This window comes from Oncorhynchus masou, chromosome 15 (genome assembly GCF_036934945.1).
Source record: "Oncorhynchus masou masou isolate Uvic2021 chromosome 15, UVic_Omas_1.1, whole genome shotgun sequence".
Taxonomy (NCBI): Eukaryota; Metazoa; Chordata; class Actinopteri; order Salmoniformes; family Salmonidae; genus Oncorhynchus; species Oncorhynchus masou.
The window spans coordinates 19,884,904-19,893,870 of record NC_088226.1 but is presented as its reverse complement, the minus strand read 5'-3'; the positions used below and the strand labels follow the sequence as shown (position 1 = coordinate 19,893,870).

General features: G+C 37.4%; 2 protein-coding genes across 2 annotated transcripts; both read right to left on the bottom strand.

The window, feature by feature from the left end:
• Positions 1 to 2,499: 2,499 nt before the first annotated feature.
• On the bottom strand, positions 2,500 to 3,488 carry LOC135555052 (interferon alpha-6-like). Its single transcript, XM_064987421.1, has 5 exons — positions 3,363 to 3,488; positions 3,180 to 3,266; positions 2,899 to 3,048; positions 2,710 to 2,802; positions 2,500 to 2,607 (listed from the first exon to the last, which is right to left on the bottom strand). The coding sequence occupies exons 1-5, from the start codon at positions 3,486 to 3,488 to the stop codon at positions 2,500 to 2,502; spliced, it is 564 nt and encodes a 187-aa protein (XP_064843493.1).
• A 4,075-nt stretch (positions 3,489 to 7,563) lies between these two features.
• LOC135555051 (interferon beta-like) lies at positions 7,564 to 8,553 on the bottom strand. The gene is made up of 5 exons (XM_064987420.1): positions 8,428 to 8,553; positions 8,244 to 8,330; positions 7,963 to 8,112; positions 7,774 to 7,866; positions 7,564 to 7,671 (listed from the first exon to the last, which is right to left on the bottom strand). Exons 1-5 carry the CDS (start codon positions 8,551 to 8,553, stop codon positions 7,564 to 7,566), a joined length of 564 nt encoding a protein of 187 aa, XP_064843492.1.
• Positions 8,554 to 8,967: the final 414 nt, after the last annotated feature.

Below are 8,967 nucleotides of genomic sequence, written 5' to 3'. Positions count from 1 at the left end.
TCGAAGACATTTGATATTGGACCCACCTTTAGTTTCAAGACGGTGCTCAGCTTGTCGAAATATGTTTTCATGACGCGTTGCCTGAAGTAACCGAGCCTCCATCTCCAGAGGATGCCCCAACACCTTACCCGACCTGGAGACAATATAAAATGGTGGTCAGTGAATTAGTTCTGTCTTAAGATATGTTCTGAAAATATTATGCAAAAATAATTGAGATTAAATCACAATTTAAAGACCCGTGCAAATTATTATCTGTCCCCCAAATATAGCTAAGTTTACACCATGACGGGTCATACTTACGCATCCCTCTAATTTCAATTTAACTAGGTCATCTGTTAATGAACAGGTTCGGCGTTTTCTTGTTCCACGCGACAGGACAACGGTCATTATATAATTGAGCAATGTATCCCGAAGCCTCTAATGCAACCACAGAGGTCCTCGCCCTGCATGATAGAACACAGGGTTTTAGGCATTAGGGTGTCTCATAAATTCCATGGTAAAACTTCCAATTTATCATTTATTTATCATTTATCATTTGTCAAAATGGTAAAAAATCATATACTATAGTTTAGGCTATCAACATCTTGCTATATGATACTGAAGTGTATCCTACCTGTGTGTACTTGTAAACATGCTGTGGAAACATGCGCTCGACTCTTTTTTTTAGACACAGAACTGGATATTGTCCACTCTGAAATAAAGTCATATCAATGTCAAAAAGTGAACTGTATTGGAATAGTAACCTTACATTAAACGTTGTGGTACAGATAGTGAAAGCATTGGTTAAATAAAATGTGTTATAATGAAATAAAATAAATGTAGGCCTAATATTGAGATGTATTGAGCATCAAATTGTGTTCACCAAAGAGCGGACTGGTGCAAAATTTAGCGGATTGGTGCATGAACTGCGTCCACCTGCACCAATCGGAGTCTGCTGTGCCTCGGCCGAACAGAGTCAGGCAGATACTCAATAGAACCATGTTTCTTTTTATATCATTTAAGTGTAGCAGACTTTCGAAATTATTAACAACTGATTATTTTAATCGTGATTCGATATGATACCTACATTGCTAAAGTTGTCCATATTCTATAATAATGATGAAGTACGTTTGTGGTGAAAGAAGGCTGCATGGTTCAGGCTTTCGCTTCCCTTTATAAATCCAACTTTTCAGTGGGTGATTCTTAATTATGCTATTGTAAAATGTATAAGAATGTTTTTTTGCCCAGCAAAATAACAGTTTTCATACATGTATTTGCAGAGAATTGCATTGGAGCAATGCATTTCATGTGGTCAGACAGCAGTTATTCAGCAAGCAATATTGAATATGAAACACGAAAAAAACACAGTAGCCTATTTATACAATGTTGCAGAGCTTCATCTTAGCAAATGAGGGCCATGGTCAATATTGTGGACATTGCACACCACATTTTTTTAGATTATGTGTAGGGTTAACCAGAAACTTGTTTCAATAGGCGAGGAACAGCGATCATATTTTGCATATTTTGTGGTGACTTTCTTTTAATCGGGTAGATCAATCTGAAGAATGAGTGTTCAGCGTTAATATCGCACATCTTTGAAATAAAAACACATTTTATTAACTGGTAGTTAACTGGTAGTGACTGGTAGTGTTGAATGAAGGCTGAAGCCGACCCGCCTCTAAAATGGATGGTAGAAGGCGGTGGTATTGTCTTCACTTTTCCTTTTCTCTCATGCGGTTCATTCTTATTACATTGATTCGGTAAATTCCAACTTTTTACAATTTGGACATTTCTAGTTGATAAAAGAGTATGTGCCCGAGATTAGCCTTCGTTGGGCGCTTACCAAGACGACGAAAATGATGACGATGATGTGTGAGTTTGGCCTAATGTGAGCGAGTAAGAAAGTCTGACATATGGACTTATATAACGATGCTGATGGTGATGTGATGATGACGACGACGTTAATTTGAGATGTAGGTTTCTGATTATGCAGCTTTTATATAACGTATTTATCTTATGTAACTGTTAAAATGAATTGATCATGTCATTGATAGAACAACATGGTATGCCTATCAACAAATTAGGTCGTATAGGAGCTCAAAGTACAACGTTCAAAACAGGCCCGCCCTGTCCAGTGTTAAAACACACTTCATTGACAAAAAGCTTTTGAGTATAACTAAATGTTGTACTGACATCCATATGTCCTGAGCATGTTTTATACAAATCTGAATGTTCACACATCGACAGACTTGGCTACAGAATGAGCACTCAGATTAACAATATTTAAAAGTATACAAATGTTTATTAACTTAACATTTGATGAAGAGCAACATATTTTCAAATAGATGAATCAATAAATGAATAAATAGGCATACATAAATAAATAACCTTGTTAAATAAATAAATACATATTTAATATAGCTATTTGACGTTCCACATTAGAATATTGTAGAAGAGTAGGCTTTTAAAATCAAGCACAATCGTAAAACACAACTGTAAAAAAGATCTGCAAGTTCAAATTCATGTTCTGTTGGCCCACAGCAGGCTATCAGAGTTGTGTTCCAGAATGAACTGTAGGCTGTACAGGAGCTCTTTTCGAACCACTTCCCAGGCGCAGTAACTGAAATTCTGTGAAAATACAAATAAACTGTTAGCGCAATGTAGGGTAATATTGTCCAATGTAGAGATATTATCTAAAAATTGTCTATTTGTGTTAAACCTATAGTCTACCTTTTCGTTTAGGACTCCTGCAATGTTCCCAAAGTACGTTTTCAGTCCTTCTGTCCTGATGAGATAATCACTGGTATCCACACTGCCCATCATCTGCCAGAAAGAAAAAGGCAGGCGATGAATAATAATAAAAATACCACAATACCACAATTAAACAGTTAACCTATCTGTGTTGGCATAGTAACTCACACATTTGCTCTCTTCAATCTGGCGGTATACAATATTCTGAAAATTCTCCAACTTCTGTTGGTCCCACTTAGTAGGCAGGTCGCCAGCTCCAAACAATGTGTCGATGTTCTTCAATGTCTCATAAATAGCCATAGCACCACTGCTGCTCAACTGAAACGGACAACAACAATAATTTTAAATAACATCAATTGTAGTATAAAGGGTTCTACTTTCTAATCCTAACAGTTGCAAATACTCTTTCATGCTGTAAAGAACACTTGGATGTACTCGCTTGCCCTTACCTGTGGCGCGCCGGAGGTTGAAAATGCGGTGGCTGGGAATGCCACAAAGACATTCTCCTGCAGGCACTCCAGAGGAAAATTGCCCCCTGAAATAAATAGAAAATACAGCATTCACGGTGAGGAATTCAGTTAAACATAGTTGGAGAATACATCTCAAAACAAAAGTAATTTTAAAAAATGTACCATGTCTCTCAGTAGGTTGTGGGTTATTCGCACCAGCTGTCCTTGTAGCTGGCAAGGCATGGGCATGGAGCAAACTTGCGCGACGCAGAGGAAGGCGCTCATCCAAGTGACAGTCTGAAGTGTCATTCTTATTGTAGTTAGATGATCTGTAGCAGATGATCATTGTTAGTCGAATATAATCCTGATAATAATTCAATATTTGTATCCTGAAGCAATTATCAAATGATAGCATATTGTTGACTCACCTGTTGCCAGTAAATTGATCTTTTCCTCCAGTGAAAATGTGGTTTGTGTTCTGATCCCATATCTGTGGATGAATTTAAATAGTGAGGATTGAAAGGATGTACAAAAAGTGAAAGGGTGTCCCGCTAAATTAAGAGTTAAAATGAATGAATTTGGGAAACTTTTGCCTTGTGAACCGCAAGACCGGATTTCTCTTTCCTTGTGCTTCACTACCCTCTCATCGTGTTTCGAGTGTTCCTTCATGGGAGGCACGTTGTCCTAAGTAGTTTAAAAAAAATGTAACTCACAGCTGGCCTTGTGAAAGCTCAAACGTTTCTGAGCGAGAGAGAGAGAGAGAGAGAGAGAGACTATTTATCCCTTACGAGAGACAAGCAAGGATATTCCTATAAATAAACCAATGTGCCAATGTGTTGTGATGACGTTATCGTGTTGAAAAATGATGACAAGTTATCCAATGTAATGTGCTTATCGTAGGCTTAAAAAAATACCTAAATCCTAGTCCCTAATAATACTACTTTTCATCGTCTGGGATATGCTTAGCAAAAGGGACAATTTCTGCGATGGCTACATTCCATTTAGACTTTTAAATTACACAGGTTTATTGACTCTTGAAGAATATATAACTTTTAAATGCCTCATTAGCTTTGTTCACCTGTCTTACCTCAACAGAACCCAAAATGTACTTTTTTATGACATTGTTTGAAACAACGTACATCTAAACAAACATTGTATAGCTTACAAATGTTGTTAAAATTACATTTTGAACTCTTGGATGGTGATTACTTGAAACAATATCTCTCTGATAGTGGTTACTTTTATTGAAACCTATCACTCAGCTATTTACCAAAATAGGGGTTGAGTGACAACTATGCTGTTGTTTTGAACTGCACATTGCCTATAAACAAATTAATGCATGACAGTTTGAATGGATGAATGCATGGATGGCTGAATATGTAAATGAATACAAACAATATGATAATAGATGCTTTTTTTATTTTTATTTTAGTATAAAATGATAAAGGAATAAATAAATACATAGCCTTCACCTATAAATAAATCAGTCAGTCAGTAAATATATCATCCATCAATCTATTAGCCAGCCTCAGGTGCATGTCACATGTCTCTGATGATTATGTGGTTTGTCCAACATATCGCTTCTTCCTCACTGCTTGACTCTGCAGTAGATTTGTCACCGCTTGACTCTGCTGTCGAGGAATTTTTAAAACTGCACCAGTTTGAAGCGAACCTCAACCCCACGATCTCACATGCGCATGCGCTGTGTTCCTGGTATGCAAACGAGACATGCATTTTTTAAGTTAACTCAACCACAGCAGGTGCTGCGCCAACGCATCCGACGGCAAAAAAGGCCTTTGGAAGTTCCATGTTTCACATGTGAGTTGTGGCAGCAAAATTCATCCGATTTGCGGTTATGTAGAACTTTCATATGATTAATTTAGCCTCTTTTCGAAGACATTTGATTTTGGACCCACCTTTAGTTTCAAGACGGTGCTCAGCTTGTCGAAATATGTTTTCATGACGCGTTGCCTGAAGTAACCGAGCCTCCATCTCCAGAGGATGCCCCAACACCTTACCCGACCTGGAGACAATATAAAATGGTGGTCAGTGAATTAGTTCTGTCTTAAGATATGTTCTGAAAATATTATGCAAAAATAATTGAGATTAAATCACAATTTAAAGACCCGTGCCAATTATTATCTGTCCCCCAAATATAGCTAAATTTATACCATGACGGGTCATACTTACGCATCCCTCTAATTTCAATTTAAATAGGCCATCTGTTAATGAACAGGTTCAGCGTTTCCTTGTTCCACGCGACAGGACTACGGTCATTATATAATTGGGCAATGTATCCCGAAGCGGCTAATGCAACCACAGAGGTCCTCGCCCTGCATGATAGAACACAGGGTTTTAGGCATTAGGGTGTCTCATAAATTCCATGGTTAAACTTCCAATTTATCATTTATCATTTATCATGAAATGGTAAAAAATCATATACTATATTTTAGGCTATCAACATCTTGCTATATGATACTGAAGTGTATCCTGCCTGTGTGTTCTTGTAAACATGCTGTGGAAACATGCGCTCGACTCTTTTTTTTAGACACAGAACTGGATATTGTCCACTCTGAAATAAAGTCATATCAATGTCAAAAAGTGAACTGTATTGGAATAGTAACCTTACATTAAACGTTGTGGTACAGATAGTGAAAGCATTGGTTAAATAAAATGTGTTATAATGAAATAAAATAAATGTAGGCCTAATATTGAGATGTATTGAGCATCAAATTGTGTTCACCAAAGAGCGGACTGGTGCAAAATTTAGCGGATTGGTGCATGAACTGCGTCCACCTGCACCAATCGGAGTCTGCTGTGCCTCGGCCGAACAGAGTCAGGCAGATACTCAATAGAACCATGTTTCTTTTTATATCATTTAAGTGTAGCAGACTTTCGAAATTATTAACAACTGATTATTTTAATCGTGATTCGATATGATACCTACATTGCTAAAGTTGTCCATATTCTATAATAATGATGAAGTACGTTTGTGGTGAAAGAAGGCTGCATGGTTCAGGCTTTCGCTTCCCTTTATAAATCCAACTTTTCAGTGGGTGATTCTTAATTATGCTATTGTAAAATGTATAAGAATGTTTTTTTGCCCAGCAAAATAACAGTTTTCATACATGTATTTGCAGAGAATTGCATTGGAGCAATGCATTTCATGAGGTCAGACAGCAGTTATTCAGCAAGCAATATTGAATATGAAACACGAAAAAAACACAGTAGCCTATTTATACAATGTTGCAGAGCTTCATCTTAGCAAATGAGGGCCATGGTCAATATTGTGGACATTGCACACCACATTTTTTAGATTATGTGTAGGGTTAACCAGAAAGTTGTTTCAATAGGCGAGGAACAGCGATCATATTTTGCATATTTTGTGGTGACTTTCTTTTAATCGGGTAGATCAATCTGAAGAATGAGTGTTCAGCGTTAATATCGCACATCTTTGAAATAAAAACACATTTTATTAACTGGTAGTTAATTGGTAGTGACTGGTAGTGTTGAATGAAGGCTGAAGCAGACCCGCCTCTAAAATGGATGGTAGAAGGCGGTGGTATTGTCTTCACTTTTCCTTTTCTCTCATGCGGTTCATTCTTATTACATTGATTCGGTAAATTCCAACTTTTTACAATTTGGACATTTCTAGTTGATAAAAGAGTATGTGCCCGAGATTAGCCTTCGTTGGGCGCTTACCAAGACGACGAAAATGATGACGATGATGTGTGAGTTTGGCCTAATTGTGAGCGAGTAAGAAAGTCTGACATATGGACTTATATAACGATGCTGATGGTGATGTGATGATGACGACGACGTTTATTTGAGATGTAGGTTTCTGATTATGCAGCTTTTATATAACGTATTTATCTTATGTAACTGTTAAAATGAATTGATCATGTCATTGATAGAACAACATGGTATGCCTATCAACAAATTAGGTCGTATAGGAGCTCAAAGTACAACGTTCAAAACAGGCCCGCCCTGTCCAGTGTTAAAACACACTTCATTGACAAAAAGCTTTTGAGTATAACTAAATGTTGTACTGACATCCATATGTCCTGAGCATGTTTTATACAAATCTGAATGTTCACACATCGACAGACTTGGCTACAGAATGAGCACTCAGATTAACAATATTTAAAAGTATACAAATGTTTATTAACTTAACATTTGATGAAGAGCAACATATTTTCAAATAGATGAATCAATAAATGAATAAATAGGCATACATAAATAAATAACCTTGTTAAATAAATAAATAAATACATATTTAATATAGCTATTTGACGTTCCACATTAGAATATTGTAGAAGAGTAGGCTTTTAAAATCAAGCACAATCGTAAAACACAACTGTAAAAAAGATCTGCAAGTTCAAATTTATGTTCTGTTGGCCCACAGCAGGCTATCAGAGTTGTGTTCCAGAATGAACTGTAGGCTGTACAGGAGCTCTTTTCGAACCACTTCCCAGGCGCAGTAACTGAAATTCTGTGAAAATACAAATAAACTGTTAGCGCAATGTAGGGTAATATTGTCCAATGTAGAGATATTATCTAAAAATTGTCTATTTGTGTTAAACCTATAGTCTACCTTTTCGTTTAGGACTCCTGCAATGTTCCCAAAGTACGTTTTCAGTCCTTCTGTCCTGATGAGATAATCACTGGTATCCACACTGCCCATCATCTGCCAGAAAGAAAAAGGCAGGCGATGAATAATAATAAAAATACCACAATACCACAATTAAACAGTTAACCTATCTGTGTTGGCATAGTAACTCACACATTTGCTCTCTTCAATCTGGCGGTATACAATATTCTGAAAATTCTCCAACTTCTGTTGGTCCCACTTAGTAGGCAGGTCGCCAGCTCCAAACAATGTGTCGATGTTCTTCAATGTCTCATAAATAGCCATAGCACCACTGCTGCTCAACTGAAACGGACAACAACAATAATTTTAAATAACATCAATTGTAGTATAAAGGGTTCTACTTTCTAATCCTAACAGTTGCAAATACTCTTTCATGCTGTAAAGAACACTTGGATGTACTCGCTTGCCCTTACCTGTGGCGCACCGGAGGTTGAAAATGCGGTGGCTGGGAATGCCACAAAGACATTCTCCTGCCGGCACTCCAGAGGAAAATTGCCCCCCTGAAATAAATAGAAAATACAGCATTCACGGTGAGGAATTCAGTTAAACATAGTTGGAGAATACATCTCAAAACAAAAGTAATTTAAAATAATGTACCATGTCTCTCAGTAGGTTGTGGGTTATTCGCACCAGCTGTCCTTGTAGCTGGCAAGGCATGGGCATGGAGCAAACTTGCGCGACGCAGAGGAAGGCGCTCATCCAAGTGACAGTCTGAAGTGTCATTCTTGTTGTAGTTAGATGATCTGTAGCAGATGACCATTGTTAGTAGAATATAATCCTGAAAATAATTTATTATTTGTATCCTGAAGCAATTATCAAATGATAGCATATTGTTGACTCACCAGTTGCCAGTAAATTTCAATTTTCCTCCAGTGAGAATGTGGTTTGTGTTCTGATCCCATATCTGCGGGTGAATTTAAATAGTGAGGATTGAAAGGGTGTACAAAAAGTGAAAGGGTGTTTCGCTAAATTAGGAGTTAAAATGAATGAATTTGGGAAAGTTTTGCCTCGTGAACCGCAAGACCGGATTTCTCTTTTCGTGTGCTCCACTTCCCTCTCATCATGTTTCGAGTGTTCCTCCATGGGAGGCAGGTTGAAAGAACGTAACTCATAGCTGGTGTTGTGAAAGCTCAAACG